This window comes from Lissotriton vulgaris, chromosome 6 (genome assembly GCF_964263255.1).
Source record: "Lissotriton vulgaris chromosome 6, aLisVul1.2, whole genome shotgun sequence".
In the NCBI taxonomy this organism is placed as follows: domain Eukaryota; kingdom Metazoa; phylum Chordata; class Amphibia; order Caudata; family Salamandridae; genus Lissotriton; species Lissotriton vulgaris.
Window position 1 is genome coordinate 897,209,338 of NC_141694.1, and position 25,532 is coordinate 897,234,869.

The following is a 25,532-nucleotide window of genomic DNA, read 5'->3' on the forward strand; positions in this document are numbered from 1 at the left end:
AGGAGTTCCCCACTTACATCTGCTGCATTTCAAGGGAGGAAACCTGTAAACAATTTCATAAATCAAAGGCTCACATATGGCAATAATCTGCGATTGAACAGGGTGTGGAAAACGTGTAATATTTTACTAGCATAAGCTACAGCCATTTTGGCTGTGGTGTCCATTTAATTTCTTTTGTAATCCTCCTGTCCTCTGCTGCCCGTCTTTTCACTCTGCTTGTGTTATCTATTTTAGTTGACTTCCTGACTCAGCTAAAACAATGTACATGCTTGTAGCTGCCAGTGCACCTGGTCATAGATGTTAACTGTCAATCATTTACTGCTGCCAAAAGCATTTCTGCTCTCCCTCCCACTTTGCTGACCACGTAGTTATTCACCAGCCCTTGTTTGCTGAAAACTATTTCTAAAACTTGTTCTTCCTATTTCTGTTCACATGCTTACAGTGCAGAAAACCTGTATAAAAGACCTGTGTTTTGTGACTTCAGTGTACTGCCTTCTTGTAGCACTTGAGAGAGTGTTGTGTGGACGTAGTCCCACTTATGAGTGAATAATAAACTTATTTATTTCCAACTCCAGTGCTGATCTCTACTTTGTCGTGGACAAAAGGGTGAAAAGAGGGTGACTCTGCACCAGTTCTTTGGGCTTATTTTGCCCCCTGACATGTGGAGAACAATACATAAAATAGATGATAATGCAGCATATGGTGATACTTGGGAACATTTAGAACAAATAGATGCGGAAAGGGAGCCTGAGCAGAAACCTCAGAAGGCGATATTAAATCTTCCTAAAGCTATTGTGCCTGAGTTAAATACTCTCATAACCCCTAGGAAAATAGATTGGACTACATTAGCGACCTGTAAACAGAAAAAGGATGAGTTAGTTTCTGATTTATTTTCAAGATTTGAAGAGACATTCCATGATTTTAGTGGTCAGTCATTAGCCGATGATACGGGTAAGCATTTGTTTGTTGACAAATTTGTCGCTAATATGTTGCCAGAAATGGCTAGTCGCTTAAAGGCCAGCGAGATTTCTTGGACCACGTCTTCCCCAGTTCCCCTTGTGACTATGGCCCAATATTATGAATGAAGGCGATCAGAGTAGTTTGCGGCACACCTTTATTCAGGTATTGGCATTGGTGTGGGGTCAATCTATTTCAGCAAAAGTGGTATACTTCTGGGTGCATGGGGTAAGTCCCTCCTGGCCTTGGGGGACCGATATTTGAACAAAATAAAGTATAGTGTCGAACCAAACAACACTGATTCCTTGGTGGCACTCCTGTGGGAGACGGTGTCTCATAGATAATTAGCTTATGATCCGTTTCACAATGAGCAAAAACGAAAATTCATTAAGATTCACCAAATGATTTATTCAATTAGTTCTAGATTCTTGTCATCTGAACTATAATCCATTAGTAGTATTGTATCATCGGTACAAGTTGTAATTCATCCAATTGTATCAAATGTGTAGGTAGTAGAAGAACTCTCCAAAGTCATAGATGACCTGGATAAAGAAATCGCACAAATACACCAAAATCTTGACAAGAACATGTCCAAAGACGAATTGGAGAAAGGCCTGAATGACATAAACGTCCAGCTGGACAGATATACTAAAGAGATTAATGACAGAAAGATACGGAAGTACAAACGTGACACCATGGACTACAAGCTGGGAGAGGTCTACAGCTGGGCAGAAATATTCGCCCAGCGTAGACAACAAAAACCTTACAACAATCCATCCTCAGATGAAGGTAGTTCAACCGACGGATCCATACCACAAAGAGGTGGCCCACACTTGGGTAGACCACCGAGAAATATCCCACCCTTCAGGGTCCCAGAGACCATCGGACAAATCAATGCAACTACCCCTGGCAGTCCTTTTTTAGAGAAAGGCCTGCCGTAATCGTCGAACCCGGAAGAGCAGAAGCCACAAAAGAATCCACACCAACCATAGCTTAATCGACTCAGAGCAAAAAAACTTAGTGATCAATATCTCTAAAGAGAATATTACCAACACCCAAATGGCAACTTTACAACAAGGGACTTCGTTTGTCCCTACATACCACTCAGATGAATTAGAAATTGAGGTCAGTCTATACAAATTCATGCGAAACCTGAGATTGCGACACTTTTTTACCAACGTCAATCCACCAACTGGTCCAACATTGGAGCACACGTGCAAGGATCTGAAAAGCAAAAGTTCTTTTTTGGCACCCATGAGCCATAAAATCTTTGACTCATACAATACCATTACTTTGAACGCGATCAAGGAGTGTTTTAAAAAACCCGCACCCAAGAGGAACAACTTCAACTTCAAAGAACAAAGATCTTTAAATCAAATCATCAACAACAAAAATTTCACGTGTTGCAAGGCCGACAAGGGAGCAGAACTTCTGATTGTGGACCTTGACTTTTACCAAAAAAGTGTTGCTGACCATGTTCAAGATAGTGATCTCTATATGAAATTGTCACAGGATCCCACAGACGCTTTCCTCAAGATTCTAAAAACAATATTGGATAAAGCACTAATGAAGGGAACCATTACTGAGAAAGACAGAAAGTACTTCATTCAAACCAACCCTAAATGTCCAAGTCTACACATGTTACCCAAGATACACAAAAATCTATATCAACCACCTTTTCGTCCAATCGTGTCTACCAAGAACTCAATCCAGGAACCAACGGGCAAATACATCGGTATGTACCTCCAACCTATCGTCAAAGGCATGACAACATACCTACGTGACACCACCGATTTTTTTTAACAGACTCCAGCAAGTGACCTTGGATCCTGACACTATCAACACTTTATGCACCATTGACGAACGTGCCTTATATACGTCAATACCCCACAACAGAGGCATTGAAGCCATTGAGTCATTTCTACTACACCATCCAATTGACGAGGATTTAAAAGTTTTGCTACTGGAGCTATTGCAGTATACACTATACCACAGTTACTTCTCATGGAACGGCGAGTACTATATTCAACTAGTTGGCACATCCATGGGAAATTGTGCAGCTCCTAGTTATGCGAATCTTTTCATGCACCGCCTAGAGCTTGACCACATTCTGAACAATCCTAGATGGCTTGAGAAGATCCAGACGTTCTGGCGATACATAGATGACATCTTTCTCATCTGGGCAGGTCCCCCTGAAGAAATTCTCGAGTTCATCGCCTACATCAACAACATTGATGATCATATAAAATTCACTCACTCCGTGAGTACGCAGAGCTTACCCTTTTTAGATGTAATGATCATCGTGTAGGACAACAAGATCGTGACTGAACTATACGTAAAACCTACCGACAGGAACAACGCATTGCATTTCAACAGTTGTCATCCTACACCTTTGAAGAAACATTTACCATATTCTCAACTACTCAGGGCAAAAAGAATTTGTTCAGAATCAAAGACATACCGGAACACAGAAAGTATCACATTACAGAAATACAGAGACAGGAAATATCCGGAGTCTGTCCTGCAAACAGCCAAAGAGCGGATCACGTCCAAGAATCAAACAGATCTACTAGCTCCGCGGAACGATCAAACATGCAACGAAGACCAGTATTTGTATGTAAATATTCAACCAGAAGCATGAACATCAAAAAAATAATCTTGAGAAATTGACAGATGATTCAACATGAACCAGACTTTGGTGGAATTTTCAATCATATACCCCTGTTTGCATACCAACGTTCTAAAAACAAAAGAATTTTCTGGAAGCTCAACCAAGACAATCAGCAATCAGTTACACCGGCACCAAACCTTGTCTCAACTGCGGCCATTGTCATAATGTCATCAAAGGCAATACCGTTAACCATCTGACATCTGGGAAGGCCATTAAACTACAGACTAATGCGACTTGTGACTCAATGAACGTTGTGTACCTGTTAAAATGCCCATGTGGCCTCCCATACGTGGGAAAAACCGAGAGAAAGATTAAAGTTCGTTACAACCGAGCATAAAAGCACCATCAGGAACAAATAACTGAAATCGCCACTCACTTCACATTTTACTTCCCATCACCACAACGTCAGCCAATTGAGGTTCCTTGTTTTGGAGATTGTACCTGTGAGACAGGGTTTTGACAATAGAAAGAGACTCCTACAGCGTGAAATCGTCTGGATTAAAAGACTTGGCGCCTGCCAACCGAAAGGACTAAACAACAGGATTGAATACAGTTGTTTTCTCTAACTTGTGTATTCCACACATTTACCCTTAAACCTTGCTTTCAGCCTTTTCGCTTCCTACACTCAGTTTCCCACTTTCAACTTATTCCTTTACATTTCTTAGTCTAACCGGTCTTGTCATATTTCCATTTTCTCTCTTCCTTAACTGTTTTCCCCCCTACTCTAGTTTTTTAGCCAGTGTACATATTCCCACACAATCCATTTCTCCGATTTCCCATGAAGATTTTTAGACATTTTTCATTGTCATTCTACATCCACGTGATTTTTTTCACTTATATAACTTTATTCCCCATCGACACACACACATTCCAAGATGGCTACTTTCGGCGAGTCCGTCTTTTATTTAGCCACCTCTGGTCATCGACCACTTACAGCACTGTCACATACTACTTTTTCATCCACTATGAATCTATCTTTTTCACCCCTTTGTATTCATCGTACATGTTACCCCCGTTTGCCAACCAGTTATGCGGTCGCGTTTAGCTAGTCAATTTCACTTCACCCGAGACGTTAGTCCGTTACCGCTGTCCATGATCATGAACACATCACGCCCCTTTATCTACACACTTCCGTGTGGCAAGTAAACATCCCGAGCCCCATTACGGTTACCACGCTAATAACCTGCGCTTCTCCGGTAAGAATTGCTACACTTTTTCACTGTGTAAACTTCTACGGCTCCTTCACAATTTGGGAATGCATGCGGCAGGACTATGCGATAATATTAGCACACTGCAGCTTCACCAACCGCGCACGAACGGACCTCCGTTCAGAATGTTTTTCACGAACGGTCATTCTCACCGATTACACACGGCCCATGCAAGTTCTCATCACTTCTTGGATTTCGGTCTATACACCTAGTACTCTCCATTTCCTTAAACCTGATCACGGTCACCAACCAACTACGGTTAATTCACCCTTAGTTATCCAGTACACATTCCCCAACGCCCATTCCTTAATGATGTTCACGCATATGTTTTTTGAGGCTGAGTTCCCCTCCTGAATGTAAATATGTTTTGTTTTCAGATTGTGTAAAAGTCCCCTGACGAAGGGCACGATTCCCGAAATGCATAGGGACACATTTGCTACAATTGGATGAATTACAACTTGTACCGATGATACAATACTACTAATGGATTATAGTTCAGATGACAAGAATCTAGAACTAATTGAATAAATCATTTGGTGAATCTTAATGAATTTTCGTTTTTGCTCATTGTGAAACGAATCATAAGCTGATTACCTATGAGACACCGTCTCCCACAGGAGTGCCACCAAGGATTCAGTGTCGTTTGGTTCAACACTATACTTTATTTTGTTCCAATATTATGAATGACAGGAACAGGAACCGAAAGGCAGGGAGGATAAGAAGGTTAAAGAGACTGGGCATTGGCGTTCTGAGTTCCCTCTTTAGCGAGGTCAGCTGTACCAACGGGGAAGGGGTAGTATGAGAGGACGGCCAGGGAATTCAGGAAACAGGGGAGGTACAGGAGCTCGTCCCAGGTTTTAGGCAGTTGAACAAGGACCAAATTATTCTGATACTTTTAATAGACGAAATCAATATCAAATGTCTGATTATTATGCTAATGCCCTTGCAGATTGCGATTATGCCTAAGGATACCTTGGATGGGGTAAGGAACCGGTTGAGGTGCTAGTAGGTCAAATGGGTCCTTATGTTGACGCAAACGTTTTGAGATCTTCTGATCAGTGTCTGGTTGATACAGGAGCTACCGGTAGTGCTCTGTCTAAAAAACGGTTCCTAGGGCTCCCCTGTCCGGCACAATGATAACATCAATAGGATCCCATGGGATACCTACACCTAGCCCGCCTTCACAGCCACTTGAATTCGGGCTTGACAAATTCACTGCAGCATGTTCATTTTTGCTTTCCCCTAACACGCCGGAAAACATTCTGGGTATCGATATGCTTAAATATTTTCGTGCCACAATACGTTGTTCTCCGGAAGGTGTGCGTGTTATTTTGAATGACAGTTATGCAATGGTTAAGAGATCCTGTCTTATCAATGAGGATGCCGCTCAGGCGTCCTTACCTAGTGAGAAGAAGGAACAATGTTAATGTTATGATTTCTGGCCTCCCATCATCACAAAGTCTTGCAAAAGAAATTGCAATATTGTAGACAGCAGGTTACCTATTTAGGTCCCCTCCTGTCTAAGGAGGGACATGCACTTACACCAGACAGCATTCAGACCATTCTAGACACTCCTGTACCACTCACTCAGAAGGATGTTCGTGCACTGATTGGCCTCACTTCTTTTCGTAGGCAGTTTTTCGCACATTATTAAACCTTTGTTAGCCCTTTTGACTAAAGACACTCCGATGCCCCTTCCATGGACTGCTTGAGTGCCAAGGCACCTTCCAACAGTTACGTCAAGCCCTTTGTTCTACACCAGTATTAGGTACCCCAGCCATGTTGATGAGTGACTATTTGTCACAGTTAACTGATAGCTTGTCTTTTATTCATCAGCAGGTGCGGGAACCTCTTTCTTCGTGAGCCCTGCTGTGCTGACAGATCATCGTGACATTTTGGTCACCGAGAGAGGACAAGCTGTGTCACCTGAAGGACCTGAGGAAGTCTTCCCGGACCACATGATCCCTGGTACATCTAGATACCTACTTCAATCCAGGAAGAAATACATTTCATTGCAGAAAGAGACTGTTTGAGCAACTGTCCTGGGTGGTTAAAGACTGACTACAAAGGGGGGGTAGCCTATCAGTGACTATTCCTCTCAACGTTAGTGAAGAAACCAACACATGCCCAGGACCTTAGGGCATCATCTATTTTGTTTGCCGATGAAAATGAGCTTGCCTAAGAAGAAGGAGATTGCTGCGACAACGTGCAACGGATGTACAATCTGCATCCTTGGTCTGACTTTGACTGCTGCCATCATCAATACTGTAATATGGGTAGTGGAGGAAGTAATGCCTGGAGCCTCCTTACCTACTCTTACATCACTTGCTGCAAAAGAGCACCATCATTTTGATTTGCCGCAACATGAATAGGGATACCGGCAAAATCTGAGAAACAATTCATTTCTTCAAATGTTGCATCAGACACACCAGCTAAGCAATGCTGCTAACTGTTGGGTTTGTGGTAAGATTCCTCCTCATCAAAACATAAAAGGAATCCTGTTGACACCGCTGCCATTCTCTCGCAATGGCTCATGCCCAGCTTGGTTCAAACTTCTATATGCCTCTAATGAACAAAGTCTGTTACCCCAACAAAGATGGGGACCCACAAGCAAAAGGGACTGCTTTAGAAATGGAAGAGTATAGTAAAGGAAGTGCAGCAACAAACTATGTGTATCCAAATTCTAGGTCGGCTAAAGGAAATGGACCCATTGTTATCTCTGTTGCCATGCCCACTGGTCCGCTTTGTGTACAAAGTACAGGCGATTTGCCAGTGGGTCACAGTAACTGTACTGCAGTGTTGCAACTGTCTACAAGAGGCTGAAGCAGCTTCCTTGCATCAAGTCACGCTGATTTTGTTTGTGGAACTAAGGCATACTACTTCCTACCTCCAGGCTGGTCTGTTACCTGTTACATAGCCTTCCTTCTACCACCTGTGTTTTTAGCTCCCCCAACCTACCATCAAGATTTGCAATTGTTCGATCACCATGCTGGTAGTAGGGGAAAACGTGTAATCGATCTCTCTGTAGTAGACCAAAGCGGTACATAAGGGGGTGGTGATGGACGGAGCATCTGAACCAATCAAACACTCACACCCAGTCAACAGATCTGGGTTTAATCCATCACCGTTCTTTAGCCCACTCTGCCACCCCAGTTCAGACATGCAAATCAGTCTGACCCTGTGCCTCATGGGAACAATCCAGCCCGAACTGCCAAGCCATGCCTTCCCTGGACCAGAATCAAGCTTCCTAGGACCGGTTTCTGGCATTTCAGCCGTCTTCAGCCAGGCTTGCTTGAATCCAGTGGCAAAGTGAGCAAGGGACTCACGTCTGAGCATACCCTGCCAACTTTTGGCGAACAAAGCTGTACAAAAGGGGGTGTTGATGGACGGAGCATCTGAACCAATCAAACACTCACACCCAGTCAACAGATCTGGGTTTAATCCATCACCGTTCTTTAGCCCACTCTGCCACCCCAGTTCAGACAACATTCCAAGCTCCCCCTCCCACTTTGCTGACCATGTAGTTATTCATCTGCCCTTGTTTGCTGAAAACTATTTCTAAAACAATACAAGACAATACGCTAGAGAAGGGTTCCTCACTCCCATCTTAACCGAGAGAGGTGTCCGGGAGCAGAGGGGCTAAGAGTACCCACCAAACAAAGCTCGAAAGATATGCCACGTCAAAGACCACAGACACAGACGTACCAGCCAAAGCTAAGACAATGGCAGGATAGAGGCCAGAGGCAGTAGACCCCACACTAAAGACATTATGGATGCCATCACCAGAGCGCGCATGTCGCTTGAGAGTAGAATGGACTCGATAACGACGGAAGTAACGCTCCTCAGTTTGGACCTCCAAAATATGAGCGACTAGGTCAAAACGATGGAAGCGATCACTACAGACCTCTGCCGAGATTTCAAAACGATGAAGCAACAGATCAAAAACCTACAGGCAGCAAACAAAATGATAGAAGGTAAACTGGATGACAACGAAGGAGGGTCACGTCACAACAACGTTAGAATACTCGGAGTACCAAGGCGTGCAGAGGGGCCCACACCTGACCTTTTCGTTGAAGGCCTAACCACTAACCATCTGCAACCTAAAAACGCATCCAACTTCTTCTCGGTTGAAAGAGCACACCGAGTCCTTAGAGGAAAACCGAAACTGGGGGCACCCGGTGGCAAGACTCTTCAACTTCAGAGATCAAAACATTGTCTGGCAGACAGCCCGCACCACACTGCTGATCAAATTTGAAAACAGTGTTGTGACTTTCTTTCCTGACTTCACAGTTAACATACAGAAGCAGAGAAGCTCCGTTCAGGGAACTAAAAAACTGCTTAGAGAAAGAGGGCTGAAGTATTTAATGTTGTTCCCAGCAAAACTATGTGTTGAATAAGAGGGGAGGATGTGGTTTTTAATACCCCGGAATCGGCGGAGGAGAGGCTAGACGGATGGAGACCAGTCAAGGTAATGGCTCCCAACACAGAAGGGAGAAATCCCCCAGAAGACAAACAGGCTTGGATGTGCGACCAAGGCAATTAATCGATGGCGATAATCCAGAAGAATAGTAACGAGATGATGACCCGAAAGAATATAGAACTGTACAGTTGGGAGCAGAGATACCGGACTGATGCACATAACTGCACCGGTTCTAGTCACAGCAACTAGAACTTGGCTAAGTGACTTTCAGTATTATATCTAACGTAACTGTATGGAAATGTTTGTATTCAAAAGCGTAATAGCAGTGGAAATAGGTGTAGGGAATCCACCCCCTCACAACCTTTAGTATAGTTCAGAAATGGGGCGACAGGCACTCTGCATAGTTTGGGATAGGGACAGTTTTAAGCCCATATTGCAGGGTAGCAGGGAGGGGGGGCAGGGGTTATTGTTAGGTTTAACACATAGATTAGATGATACAATTTCAAAACAGAAGTGGAGATTATGCTATATTTCATCGTCCGATACAGGTTCACACGCTCTTATCCGACTCAGGGTATTGGTCGCAAACAAGGAGGGGCGTACTGCCCACTTGGGAATGTTTAGGTAGCAGGGGGGAGAAGACTCCAACAAAAATGGGTTTGACAGCAAAAAAGAAAGTTAGACTATTGTCCTGGAACGTCAATGGTCTGGGGGACAAGCTCAAAAGAGGAATAGTGCTCCAATACATAAAATGACATTCACCAGATGTGGTTCTTCTACAAGAATCACACTTGATTGGGAATAGGAGTAGGGCCCTGACCAGAGGGAGATATAATCTGGTGGCGCATTCCGCGTTTTCCACCGCATCTAGGAGAGTTGGAATCATGATCAGGAAAAACCTCCCAGTGGTGAACGAACATACTTGGACCGATAAACAGGGTAGATACACTACAGTATCGGGAAGATGGGAAGGTAGTACACTCACTGTAGTGTTAGTATATGTCCCATCAGGCCTCCACCCGTTAGCTTTCAAGGATTTGGGAGATCTAGTGCTTTCCCTACCCAATAATAGGAGGAGACTTTAACTCGATCGTGTTGGGACAACTAGACCGATGTCCCCTGAGGGAAATGCCACCCTCACGGACGCACCTCCATGACTTTATTGGAGCTATGGGGATGGCGGATGCATGGCGTATTCACCATCCAACTGAGTCACAGTTTACATTCCACTCTGGAGCCCACAATTGTCTTTCAAGGTTAGATTATATAATTGTACCGGCAAACCAGCTGGGACAGATCAGGGAGGTGCGTCACCTGGCAAGGGGTATCTCTGACCATTCCCCGATATGGGCCCAGTCGATGTGGGGGAACCACAAGTGGGAACCGTAGCTCCAATAAACCCATGATACCTAAAGATCCCATTGGTAAAGGGAAAAATAACACAAGAGATTGAGCTTTATTTTCAAGAAAATCAGGGTTCGGTGGATTCCGCCCTGACGCTTTGGGAATCCTTTAAAACAGTAGTGAGGGGCCACACAGTCTCTCTCATTGCAGGGACTCGGAAAGAGAAAAAGGCAGACATCATCAGGCTAGAGACTGAAATCCTGCAATTAGAGGGGAAGGTGCAGGGAGAAGATGCATAAGAGACCAAACATATGTTAGGTTTAAAAAAAAAAAAAAAAAAAGAATAGATGGTCCTCGCCACAAACGCGGCACAGGCACAACATAGGGCAGCGCTATGCAGGATATACGAAGCCAGGGATAAAGCAGAGAAATTACTTGAATGGCTTGATAGACGAGAACAGGCAAACAGACAGGTTACAGAATTAAGGGACGAATCAGGTGGACAGTTGAGCAACCCTCAGGCAATAGCAGACGAGTTTGCAAACCACTTTAGGCAAATGTATAAATACCACACAGCCTCCTCAGAAGAGGAAATCAGAGTCCTTGTTGTTGGACATGCTACTCTCTACCCTCTCAGCAGAGGACTTCTTGGCATTGGACGGTGAACTCACAAATGTAGAAGTCAAACAGGCTATAAGAGACCCGCAGTCCGGAAAAGCAATGGGACGCAATGGTCTAACCATTGAACTGTACAAACTAGCTCCCAGTAAAATAGCACCATACCTCATAGAGATGTATTTGGAAAGTCAAAAGCAAGGGGAACTTCCATCTGATCAAAGACTAGCTACCATAGTGGTCATCCACAAAAGCGGTAAATACAAAAATGAGTGCTCCTCGTATAAGCCTATATTGTTGCTCAATGCCGAGGTAAAGATCATAGCAAAGTTATTGGCCATGTGTCTGATACAGGTAATCTCGAAATTGGTTTACCCTGATCAATCAGGTTTTATGACGGCAAGGAATGCCTACCTTTTCAGGCGCTTGCACAGGAAATGGGAAGAATAGACACACTATGGGAGAATGTTGTGGTAATGTCCCTGGACGCCACTATGGCCTTTGATACAATTAAATGGCCAAACCTGTTTGCAGTCCTCAGAAAAACGGGATTCAGTCCTAACTTCATGAGCTGGATTAAGCTCCTATACAAGGGTCCGCTGGCGCAGGTAGTGGTTATTAATAGAAAATCCCAGATATTTGCCCTGGAAAGGGGAACCAGGCAGGGCTGTTCCCTATCCCCGTTGCTCTTCTCACCAACATTGGAACCGTTGGCACTGTGAATCCGGAAGGACGCAATCATAAGGGGATTCAAGTGGTCGGAGGGATGGGAGGGCCGTGTTTCCCTATACACAGACGATATACTGCTATATCTGTAGTCACAGGGAGCTTCCATAAATAGAGTACTCAATATTTTTACAAACTTTGGGAAATATGCTGGATACTCTATAAATTGGACTAAGTCAGTTATATATGTATTGAAGGGAGAGTTCCCACCTCTACCCAAGGGATATGTGGCAACAGAAGCACACAAGGGATTCAAATACCTCGGCATATATGTTACTAAGGACCCAGCATTGCATTATGAGGGCAATCTTTTGACCCCATTGCAGCGGCTGAGGAGTGATGTGAGACATTGGAAGTCCCTTCCACTGTCACTAGTGGGTTGTGCAGCATTATCCAAAATTATGTCCCTACCACGTTCTTTATACATTCTACAGAATTCACCTTGCCCAGTTCATACTGACTATTTCAAAGCCATTGAAAGCAAACAAAAGGAGCTCCTATGGATGGGGAAACAGAACCTTATAGAAACCGAAAAACTGGTAAGGGGGTAGTATGATGGCAGCACAGGACTCCCAGATGTATGCAGATATTACCGGGCAGCTCACCTGGCAGCCATTAATCAGTATTCATATAAAATGGATAGGTGTCTTCTGCCTGATGGGAATTACGCCAGAGCACTCTACTCCAAACCTGCCAAACTGCAATTAACAGGCCCAACTGGGCATTTGGTCCAGGTGTGGCACACGGTCAAAAAAGGCATGGGATGGGCAGGGAAAATCATGCAAGCCAACCCCCTATGGGACACAGAGAGACTTGAAACTATGAGAAACACCAAGGGCTTCGATGATTGGATAGGAATCTCCCGGGTTGGGGACTTGTGGAAATGGGAGATGTGATCCCCTTAGCGTAGCTACAAGAAAAATTCGAACAGGCAAATAGAGAGAGGTTTAGGTACTCACAGATAAGACACGCCCTGCATGCCATTATCCCAAGGGGTGTGTCGCCCCCGGAGTCCTCCCCACTCAAAGATAGAATCCTCGAAGAACACATGCCCAAGAAAGCGATTTAATTATATATCAGAAACTAATTAATAACACGCCCGATCCCCTCCTGAAACTCCATAAATATTGGGAAAAGGACATTGTAGACTTGGAGGATGATGACTGGCAGGAAGCCTTGGCCTCTCCTAGAGAAGCACAATCTCCTCAAGACTCAGATTGGTGCAACTCAAAGTACTACATTTAATATACTTATCAAGCCCAGCACTTGTGAAAATTGGCACCAGAGACGACTCCCAGTGTGAGAGACTGTGTGGCCAGGAGAGTACATTCATCCATACCATCTGAGAATGTGTACACTTTAGAAGATAGACAGGAGTGATCCAATGTATGGAAGGAGTGCTCAGAACAAAGATAGACCCCAACATTGGGTTATGCCTATTCAATATCTGGGAACCAACAGACCTAAATAGTAAAGAGAAAACCTGGGTAACATTGGGAATGATTGTTGCTAAGCGTAACATTGATAGAACATGGGGAGCACAAGAAACACCAACTATTACAGCATGGAATAGAGATATGGGCTGGTGTATGTTAATGGAAAAGACAATATGTAATCAAGGGGTTGCCCCAAAAAGTGGTCACAAGTATGGGGAAAATGGAATGCTTTCAGAGGAAACATTTGTGCACCCCTGCTGGTAACTCAACTCCCCACCTCGATCATAGAGTGAGCAACACAGGATAGGAACAGTAACACTATAAGGAAGGAGCTAGAAAAAGATGTGATAAATCATGGCTCATTGTAATGGAATTGGAGCTGTATGATGAAATACAACAATGATTGTAAAATATAATCGTCATCATCAATAAAAAAATATATATATATTTGACTGAATCTCTTCAGTAAGACTAGAGCTATATTCTGACTCAAAGGCTAGAGAAAGATGGAACCATAATGAAGTTTTCAGATATTAGTAATGTGTAAATTCCTGAGAAAAAGCATGCTCATTGCCATCTGTCTGGGAGGTGGGAGGGCGGGTTGATTTCCTTTTTTTTACATGGGTTTCTTATATTGAGAATTATAAGGTAACACAATGGTTTTATATTTGTGATTTTTTTTTAAAATGCATTTTCAAACAAAAGAAGATCAATTTGCTTCAAGCCACAGGACTTAATGGAGAAGCCAACGCCAGAAGGCATCCCTTCTGGGTGCAGATCCTATGCTCCAAAAACGTTCAATGCTTACTAACAGCAAGGTCTGTGTAACTAGATGTGAGGAGGTTATCCCCTCAAGAATAAAGGGTAGGGCCACCAATAAAGGGTAACCCCAATCTCAGGGAATATCAAGTGTATGCTTAAGTAGCACTATACTTGCAATTTGAGGGGTCCTTCAGGATCAAGGGACCCATAAATTGTGCCAAAATCGGGAATTGTGCAGAGATCCACAGGACAAAGAGAAATATGGAGGGCATGACTTTTGTTTGGCCATTTTGTCCTTACAACTGCATTTCATAGGACAACATGTGGTGAAATGAGGTAAGTGGATTAAGTCATTGAAAGGCCCTTGTTGTAAACCTGCTTCCTGGATCTTTTTAGACTTATATTTCCTTTGAGCTCACCTACTTTCTTCTTAGGAGTGAACGACTAGGTTGAGTAGAGGTAATACTGACAGCCTTCAGAAACTAACAGACACTTCTATTTTAGATCCAATAAATCCAAGGGGGAAATATGTGTCACTAGTCATGTGTTTAGCCCTAGACCAATGACAGAAAGTCAGTCCCAAGCTGTGCTATTTATGCTTTTTCACCCAGTCAATTACAGATATAATGTGACTTGGTAGTATTGACAACATTTTAATGAGAATTTTATACACCAGCCAAATACATTGAACTAATTTGCCTTACATTAAACATATTAAATGTTCAGAGTGTCATATGTACTCTTCAATTTTATGCCTCAGAACCAGTGGTTCAGTGTTTACCTGTGCAGCAGGATCAAACGTTGCTTTTGTCAGAATCCCTCTCACGTTGCTTCCATGTCCCCGTTCAGTCATTGCAAACATCCCTGTAAATTTCTGTTCCTACAACAAATAATTAAATAATTGGCATTTTAACAATCTGAAAATGTCAATATTTTCCAATTAAGGCATAAAACAAACACTCGCTTGAAGATGCATTAGCATACTTTATCGGACGCATAAGAAGATAAGAGAGCATTGAAGAATTCAAAGGGTTAAAGCTAAGACGAAAGTAACGGTCTTGATGGGTTTCAAACTCTTTGCGCCGTACATTGCACATCCACCTACCGCTTCGTGTAACAATTTTTATCCTGGTTTCGAGACCCATCACCTTCCAAAGTTCTGATTCTGCAGATACTGACTGAAACTTTAAAACATCAACTGGAAACACATTACAGAGACAAATCTGATTCAGAAGGTCAAAGGGAAAAAGTAGAAATTGCTCAAGGTGGACGTAATGTATTTGAAGCAATATCATTCATTATTTTATACAATATTTATATTGCTGTGGGCACACAGGCATAATACATGGAGATTCGGTTTGTGTGACCTCTACAAGTTGATCCTGTCGGGTGAGTCAGCGTTTGGGACATCTTTAGAGTCATCCTTGAAGGCGACCTATTACGTTCATCATCAGTGACCCTGTTGATCTAAGGTCATGGTCTTTAAATAAGTCTTAACTATTACTCTGAAACGGATCAGCAACTTGGCTTTGAGAACTGAATGAATTTATTAGTCATGTAAAAACAACTAAATATCTTAAAATACAAGAGTCACAGGATCCGCAGCAGAACAATTCCGCAAGGAGAAAGCTACGTGCGTCAAATCCACTAAATCAATGACATTGAGGAAGATGGATAAACGTTAATTAAAAAATAAAGCCTTCAAGTCAGTTCTAAATAGATGGTTTGTAAACAATTTGGAGAGTATATCAACCGTCTTGTTGGTAAATTGGGTTAGGAGGCAGCCGAGTGATACGAGTAATGAATAATGGTAAATTGAGTTCATTTAGAGAAAGGAGGTTAATCGGTGGCCATATTACATATGGGGTGCACTGTCCCACTCTGCGCCATGGGGTACTCTTGACTGTGAATGCGCTGTTCAGAGTACCGCTGGGAACTTGCAGCTGCTACCTGAATAGCATACTAGTGAAATGCATTGACAATCCTGCCAGGCAACATCAAGACAAGAAGACTGTGGTTTTAAGGGACAACTCTGATTTTCTTTAAACCAGTTTTAATTTTTTCAATCTAAGCTGAGCGCCCAAGCATGAGCTACACAACAATCATGGTATCGTGAGGCATGTGGTAATCAGGTCAAACGGTATAAGTGTAAACAACACATACTGAATTACCAATGTCGTTACTGATATATGACCAACACGAAAAGAACACAATACAATGCTAGGACCCACCGCCAGGCATCCTATGAGACGAATATTCTTAATGGATGAGTTGGATGTGGTGGGTATGTAACAAGAGAGTATATTGAAGGAGTGCTTTAAACATAAAAAGATGTGTAAACCTTTCCCCCAATCAACTACCCATCAGTTAGTCATACTGAGGAGGAAGGGCGGGTGTCATTTCTCGATGGGCTGGGGGGGGCAGGGGGGTCATTCATTGAGGAGTTTATTTCCTGCTCAGCGTGCACTTGTTTAGTCACCCTTAATCGGGGGCCCGGTGTTTGAATGTAATGTTCCAGGAGGAACTATACTTCATCTATTGTGTTGGTGGCCTCAAAGGTGGACATCTAGGATTTACCTGTATAAACCCCTTTTTTCCTGCTATAACCGATTAAAGCTTTGATTGTGGTCTAACTCTTCACCTCGTTACGCCAGTGGAGATGTTGGGGATCACAGTCATGGCAATAGCACTTTTGGCAAAAAGCAATGGCACGTCAAGAAACTTGTTGCTTGCTGCATTTTACTTAGGGTGTCGGGAAAAAAAACAAGAAACAGTGTCCTGGACAATGAAGATCTGTCCTTCCCAGGGCTGTCTCCAATACAGCAGTGACATCCCTCTATTACCTATTTATTACATACCAGTCCCAAACCAAATGGAAAAGGACTGCATCTGTATGGGCACATCTGGGGCAGGAAAACATTATCTGGGCATGTATGTTACTAAGCCGTTTGGGGTGAGGCAGGTCCTAAGTGTTAAGTTAAATTACATGTATTTGAGGCAGGTACTTCTGGAGATTTTGCAGACACATTTAAGCACTTTCCTCTTTTTCAAATCATCAAGACTCGGCCCAGGTCTATTTTTGACTTATCAAGTTAATTGTCATCATGAAGCGTAAAACCTTGTATGAGCAAGTAGCTTGCCTCCTACACTTACCTATGTAAATATTTGCTGGAGTCTGTGGTTCCGTGTCATCCATGCCACAATTCAAAAGCAGGGTTTTAAGCTGGGAACCATATGTTATGAATTGTCCAGGAGGAACGCCACCATCCTCCATTAATTTTTCTAATGATTTAATATTCCCTAAGGCATAGTAGAGCCCACTCTCTACATCCCTGCCTTGTCCTGACCAGTTATGATGAATTAATGGGATTTTGGTAAACCCACCAATTCAAGGAATGGAGCAAATGCTGGGCTCGGGTAGGCTAACACCAGGCTTCCCCAGCACTTCAGAGCTACTTGGAGCAGTCTAGTTCCATTTCTGGGTGTGAATCCCTGGCCCAGAAGAAGTTTCATCAGTATCCCCCTACCTGATATCGATCCACTGGGCATACTAGTGTCATATTGATGGGCACCTTCAAAATCTGGTGTAAATTGTCCCTCCATTATAAACAGATACATATTTTTCTAGTGGAACCTATAGCCGGTTTGGCTCTTAAATTGTCTTTTCCCCGATCACTTTGAGCGTTTCTGTGTTTCGTAGACCGCTTCACTCCGCTTCACTCCTCGTACCAATGTCATTAAAGAGCCAACCCGACAGAGATATCAGTGGGATTTCCCGCTTTATAATATCGTATAAGGGAATCTACATGTCAAAGAAAAGATACATTTTTATGTGGATTATACACCTCATCATGGTATGAATAGCTATCCCTTTTAAAGAAAGAAAAGTGGAAAAGGAAAAGCGAAGAAAGAATATACATACTATTGTTTTATAAAAACATATATACATTTAAAACTTGGAATACCTCCTCGCCTACAAGACTTAAGTAGGACTGCACTCTGTAAAGGATACTACTAGAGACTTTAAAGAAGTGACTCTATCGATTGAAAGAAGTGACCCCATAAGAAATATTGTCCTGAAGAAGGTGGCCCCACATCTGATGGTTTAAATCACTGAAACGCGTCGACGCCTATGTTAGAACGAGGAATCCCAAAAAAGTTGGGGAACCTTTAGATACATGGGAATTCCTGTACTGAGTGTCCCGCATAAAACATATAGGGCTATTGGATCGGATTAACATCTAATTAGAATATTAGAAATGTTATTTAGGGGGTAACTACAGTGATATTTTAGGATTATGTTTCATGCTTTTTTTTTGAGTTGTTTATGTATTATTTTATGACCACGTTAAATGGAATGTATAAACTGTACTCAAAAATTTTAATGTATTTTTTATGTGTATTTTTTTTTGGGAGTATCTCAGAAATTTTAAAGTGTTGAGATGAAATAAGAAGATGTTATACTAATAAAATATTGTAAGCGCTACATTTTAGTCTGAGAATATACTTGGGATTGAAGTGGGCTCAATATGAGTTTTGAATGTATGAATGAGAGGGTGGTGTGAAATCAGACACAGTTGGCTTCCAGGGATTTCCCCATAGGCTTAATTTGTCTTAAGTACCCTGTTCCCTGGAACTAGTAGCGTCATCTCTCTCTTCTTTACTATATACAGCAATCAAACCCAACCCAGCTCCAGACCAAAGCCCAACTTAGCCAAAACCGCGAATAAATAGGCCCATTCGACCCTATCAAATGCCATAGTGGCATCCAAAGACACCAGTATGAATGAATATTTTTATTGTTGGTTACTAAAAACCATTACATAAAAACCAGCGATACAAAAGTCATCACGTTAAAAAAAAAAAAAAAAATTAAAATCAAGGACATTTCGAAAGTCAGGTTGTATAGTTAATACAAAAAATGCAAAGAAGCCGGAAAAGAAAAAAAAGTTCATGGGCCGGCTGAGGGCTCTGTGGTCTGACCAGTAGCAGTCATCAGCATTGCCCGTGCTTTAAAGATAAACTTCCCAAAGGCAGCCATATGCATTACTCTGGACAGGGTGTAGAGATGAAAAATCCCATCCTTAGCAGAGCTTGACCCAGAATGTCTGAGTAATGGCCTAAGATAAAGAGTGCGGGGCAACCGCAAGGCGGGGCAACAGAAAAGAAGATGTGCCAATGACTCCCGTTTATAGCTGCAGAGCCTGCATGCCTGTGCACCTGGGCTCGCCTTGCCACATGGATAAAGTTCTTTTAGGGGCAATGGGTGTAGTCTGTAAGCCAGGATCTTGTGAAGGGCTGCACCTCCCACTGCCTGCGTGAGATGCTGTTTGGGAGAGTTCAGGATGTGCAGGAAACACAGGGTCTCATGCAGGTCTTTTCTTCGCCACAGGGACTCCAGATCCAGTTCCCGTGACCGCGCGCGCACTTGTTTTTTAATCGCGTTTTTGATTGTGGAGTATGTAACATATTCAGGATTCCAGGAGTCCATGGCAAGGTTAAGATGGGCCTTAGCCACTTCAAGGAAGGCCGACCAAGGGTTCCCTGGCTCCCTGAAAATACATTTCAGGACTGCCTTCAGAGTGTTCTCTTGTGCCGCCGTCGTTAAAAAGTAGTATTTACTTAAGGCGGCCAGCTCTTCCAGATTTTGCTGGTTGAGGGAAAACTCCAAGCGAACAAGGGTATTTCTGGTGCATCTTGGGAGGTGGAAAAGTTTCTTGTATGCCCTGCAGTTAATTTTTTCCAGTTTGTGACTCAGTTTACCCGGGAATGCCTGAAGGGCGTAGTTGAGTGCCGGCATGAGCTTGGCTTTAAGCACTCTGTTAATGGCCGTAGTAGACGGGCTGTAAAGGGAGGCTTGCAGCTTACAGATGTCGTAGGTGATGGATTTGCCTTTGGTCTTGATAGACTTGAGATGGGCACTTGGGAGCCCCGACTCCTGAAAACAAATGCCCAGGTAAATGTAGCGCTGTGTGCTTTCCAGCAAAAGATCCCCTAGCCTCCATTTCAAAGATTTTTTCTTTGAGTAATGCCCAAATATGATTACCTTCGATTTAGATTGATTAGCTACAAGCCTATTTTTGTCGTTGTATGCGGCCAGTGCAGTCAACGCTTTCTGCAGCCCCATTCTCGTATGATCCAAAAGGACCAGGTCATCAGCATATTGCATGAAGTATATTTTGTGTCTGCCGATCTTTGGAGTGGCCAGGGCTGCACCAGTCAAGGCCCTCTCCATGTCCGCCGTGTATAAGTTGAATAGTAATGGGGCTAGCACGCACCCTTGCTTTAGGCCTCTGTCTGTGTAGATCTTAGCAGAAGCATGGTCCCTTGAGAGTTTGATGCGCACCCAAGTTTTTTGATACAGGGACTGTATCGCTCTCAGCAGCCCCGGATTGATGTTCCATTGGACCAGCTTATGCCACAGGATTGCGCGGTCGACCCCATCAAATGCCGCCGAGTAGTCGATAAAGCAGGCGAAGAGTGGAAGGCTTTTGCCTGTCCGTGCGCGATGCGCCAGATAGGAGAGAGCGATGATGTTATCTACTGTGGATGACCCAGGTCTAAATCCGGTTTGGCAGAATGGAAGGATGCCTGATGCACTTGACCAGTCTGCGAGGTCCTTCAAGATGGCACTAGCGTAAGCTTTACCCTCAATATCCAACAAGGCAATCATGCGGTAATTAGCAGGGTCCGATTTTGGGCCTTTTTTGTGGATAGGCTGTAAAAGCGAGCCTCTCCATGAATCTGGAACTTCCCCCCGGAGCCAACATTCGGAGTACAGATGGGTCAGGTTTTTGGTCCAAAAGTCGATATTTGCCTTGAATAAATGCCCAGGAAGCCCATTGGGGCCTGGAGCGGCATTTTGTCTAATATTTTTTAAGATTTTAGAAACCAACGATTTTTCCGGTGGGACCGTCGTCTCGATGGTAGAATCAAGGTAGTCTTCCGGAATAGATGTTACATTTTGCATGTGTCCTGAACCATCATTGGTATATAATGCTTTAACATGGGCGACCCAGATGGAGGCTTCGAGGGCATTTTCTCTATGATTTGGGCCTCGTCCCATGTTGCATATGTAGTTCCAAAATTCCTGTGATTTTCCCGGCCTCAGCAACTCAAATATAATTAGCCATTGTGAATTGCAGTGGGCGCGCCTTGCGCCCCACACCTTTTTTGCATGACTTTTTGTGGCTTCTTGTAATTCCTTCTTATTTTGTTCAGTCCTGTTTTTGTGGAACCGTTTATGTTCCTTATTTAGTGCTTTGGCACTTTTTTAATTTCTATGTTATATCCATATTTAGGGGGAGGACACCAGTGCGACCCACTTTTCTGATTCTGATTCCCACGAAGAAGCACCGCCAGAGTCTCTGATATGGCATTCCAGCTTTCTATTGCGCCATTTTTCTGTGCACTCGATGGCCAGCCTGACCATTGATTTGCCCAACTAGTAAATCTGGTTATGGTGGTTTGTTCCCATTTGATCCTTCTGGGCAGCTTAATCAGTTCTTCACCATCAGCCGCTCCGATGTATTCAAGCTGGTGGCGTTGATCTGCGGTGAGATTCAAGATGACAGTTAAGGCAGCGTGATCGCTATCACTACGCGGCTGAACTGAAAAGCTTAACATCAATGATTGGAGTTTGCCACTTAATATTATGTAATCAACCGTGGTTTGGTTGTTAAATGTGGGGCCGACCAACTGCCCCGAGCTGTTCTTTAAGAGGACTGAGTGGGCCGTCGCCAGGTTATAGGATTTTAGTAGATCATTTAGGGCGTCAGAGGCCCCTGCCTGATGGCTGCGTTTGGTCAGAACCCCTATATTATGGGTGTTAAAATCGCCAAGAATTATACATTCAAGTGCCGCGAATTGGAACAGTAAACACTCTATGTGATGTACCAACAAGCCCGGGTTTGATGAAGGCCCATGTGGATTGTGGTAAAGATTAATTAACAATATTGAAAAGTTACTGTTTGCCAAGCGACAGCCTTTCAAAATGCCTGCCTGGAGGAAATCTGGGAGATTAGAGATTTCTGCAAATTCCAAATTTAGTGCGTGTTTAATATAGACGCATATCCCTCCTGAGGGTCTACCAAAGATATTGGTCTTTTTTGCTGGTTTTCCGTACTCAGCGTAACCTCTCAAGGAGAGCGGATGGGTTTGCCAAGACTCTTGTATACAGATTATATCTGCTTCCTCCATAAATGACAGCGCATTTTGATTGAGAAGCTACCGCCTAAGGCCGGCAACATTCCAAGACATGACTTTCAGTCTCACCGGGAACCATGCCTTCTCAGTGGGTTTTAAGTCTGTGTTTTTCATGCGTCGTGGAAAGTGGCCCCAGGCGTTAAGGCGCGAACCGTTAGGTCCTGGAGTTTAATGCGAGTGAGAGCCAGGACCAGTCTTTATTCGCGGGACCCAGTGTTGCACATTTGCGTGTCCCCTGGATTAAATCCCTAGTTATCTTGATTGGTGTTCTGATGGGGTGACCAGAGATTGTGCCACCTTTGTGCCCCTGGAGTGTAGTCGCCAATTCTGGGGCGTCCTTGTAGAGCGCATACAGGCGTGGGGACTCTTCAGCTGGTTGGGCCATATTTCCCATTGAAATATATGTGGAGTGTGTTTTTAAGAACAAAGGATATTTTTGTGTTTTCTTGGGCTTTATCCTTATACCCCAGCTTTCCAGTAACTTGTGCTGGCTTTTTAAGGCCTCTGCCATGGCCGAGCTCGTGAAAGTTACCTCCGTGGTTTCATTTAACTCGTCTTCATCTGGCGGTAGGAAGGAAATGGTTTCGATGTCTGAAATTTTTATTCCCTCCAACCCTGGAATGTTCGCACATAGGAACAGGAGATTGCTACGATTAAGAATGTCCCACCTCCCCTGCGAGACATATTCTGGATATAGCCATATTTCCCGGTCATGCGATTGGGGGTGATTTGAATCAGCAAAGGAGGCCGCAGCCTGATCGCCAGCTTCTGTTGGCTGTAAGAGGCCAGCTAGGGAGGCATCTGTGTGCCTTATTGCCCCGGTAGCTCGATCAGGGGTCGTCGTGAGTGGAACGCTGGTAAGCCCATTGTTAGTCCAAGTATTTTTAATGCCCTTTGTGTCTAGGACTGCCAGTGACACTTGAGGCGTAACCTGCGTAGATGTTGATGAAACGACGGCTAAAGATTGATTTGATCGTGCTTCGTGTTCGGTGCTGCGAGGTTGAATCGCTTCCACGGCGTTTGTATTTTGTGGGTCGTTTGCAGGGTTTGTGGTTAATACTGATGGGGGTGGTCCGGGCGCCACGAGTGGGACAGCCAGCCCTTGGTTTGTTATTTGGTTAGATAAGTGGAAGACATGTTATGTTATGTTATGTTAAAAGGGACTTTTATAGCGCAACGGCTACTCCAAAGGAGTGTCCCGGCGCTTTGTGCTCCAGACCTTAAGAAGAACTGGAAAACATAACAGTAAAAAAGCAGAAACCTGGAAAAGAAGAAACGCATTAACCGGCGAACAGCCAGGTTTTTAGACCTTTCCTAAAGGCATCATGCTTCGGGAGATTGCAATCTGTTATTAAGGGGAGTGCTTCAAGCTCTGTCGTTTCCGGTGGCTCTGTTTGACCATGCGATTGGCACCCGGGCTGCAACCATTCCCGAATGGATTTATTTTTAATCGACTTGTTCAGTTTTTTAAATTTTTTCTTGTTTTTCCTTGACAATTTCTTGAGAGGATCTGAACCAGACAATGTGGAAGTCTGCTGCCATTCGGAATTTTGAGATGTGGTAGGAACGGCATCTCTGATGTTTACGTTGTTTGTTGGTATGGACTCGACCCTAGCAGATTGATTTTCATTATGTATTGCTATGCCGTTTAATAAGGAGTTTTTTGTGCTTTCTTTTATGGGAGGATCAGGCGCTAGTGCCTTGATGTTTGAGTCCTTATTCCCGCTTGCTTCTATTTTAAGGTCTTCGATTAGAGAAGTCATAATGTGCGGAAGTTTTTCCAGGTTTTTTAGAACTGGACCGCAACTGCAAGGCTCGAAATTGAGATATGTACTCTCCTGGGCTCTGCGAATCAGGGAGTTCAAGTGCTCCAATTTAGCATCGACCCCTGAAAATAAATTTGCCACTATTTGTAGGATGTTGATCTGTGCATCAAGCTTATCGGCATGCATAATTGCTGCTCCAGTCATAGAAATTAGGGTCTCATTTATCAGTGTAAGATGGTCTACAAACGCTGGGGGGGTGACCTCCCTTCCACATATCGGGGGTGAACGCTGGAACATGTCGTCTTGATTCTGCGGGCTCCAGGTCAACGGGGTCGGAGATTGAAACTGCCCAGCCGGTAATGCAGTGATCACTCCTCCTACGTCAAGGGCCTTACCGCTCCCAGGTTCTTCTGGTGTGTGCTCTCTGTTTGCTGATGCTGGTGCACTACAGCTGGGGCCATTACCAACACCAGCCTTCAGGGATTCGTATGGCACCGAAATAAGTTGAGAACATATTAATGCTTGTTGGGGCAGAGATGTTGGACTGTCATGCTCGGGCCTCAACTCTGCCCTGTTAGCCGATGCCAGCTTATGAAGATCTGCCCCCTGAAGAGTAATTATTAATGGTGATAAGGGAGGCCCTGGGCCCTGCTCCGTGGTCGTACTCGGGCCCTGTTCAGAAGCTTTAATAGTTGGTGAGCAGCTCAGAGGCCTGCGAGGAGCTGCTGAGCCTGTAACCGAGGGTAGCAGATAGGATCTTATGTCTCTGTTCCCTGAGGGCCTAGCGGCTGTAAAGGCGCCAGGGCGGAGGTTCAAGTTACCAATGGAGAGACACTTCCCCTCATCCCCTATTTGCGAGAGTACGGGATTCGGTGATCATGGCTGTGCTGGGGGGACCACAAATGAGCCTGGGAGAGTTGGTGTGGTACCAGTAGCTCCAGGGGAATCCGCGAGGCTCCCCTCCAGAAGCACTACCCCGGGTTGAAGCTCCCCTACTCCGGGGGGGTAGAAGAGTTTTGCCTTCCGTCTTCGGGCCGATCTGTGAGGACGAGGCTTGGCCTGTGTCTGGGACTGTAGTAAGGAAGAGTTTCTGGTCCTCATCGTTTCTCCTATAGTCTCTTACTATATGTAATTCTCGAAGGCCTTGCACGCGCCAATTCCCCCTATAATTCAGGCTGTACAAGACTGTTCTTAGTGAGTTTGGGGCCTGTAAACAGTATCGATGGCGGCGTTGTTATCACAGCGCTTGAAGCACAACACAGCGCTCACGCCTACCGACCGCGCTTTAGGTCAGGCAAATAACGGCAAATAGCAGATATGGTGAGATAGAGTTTTTTTTTTTGCCAAAAATCCAAGGAGTCCTCTCCTGCTAGCAGGCGATGTTATCACAGCGCTTGATACAGCGCTCACACCTGCCAGCCA

The 25,532-nt window shown here is 44.1% G+C and overlaps 1 protein-coding gene across 1 annotated transcript in view; it reads right to left on the minus strand.

Moving 5' to 3' along the window:
* The window catches only part of ACOXL (acyl-CoA oxidase like), a 1,104,726-nt gene that overhangs the window by 696,915 nt on the left and 382,279 nt on the right, over positions 1-25,532 (minus strand). The window contains exon 5 of the mRNA XM_086926889.1: positions 14,921-15,019. Coding sequence (XP_086783015.1) covers positions 14,921-15,019 — 99 coding nt within the window. The remainder of the gene's footprint in view (positions 1-14,920; positions 15,020-25,532) is intronic.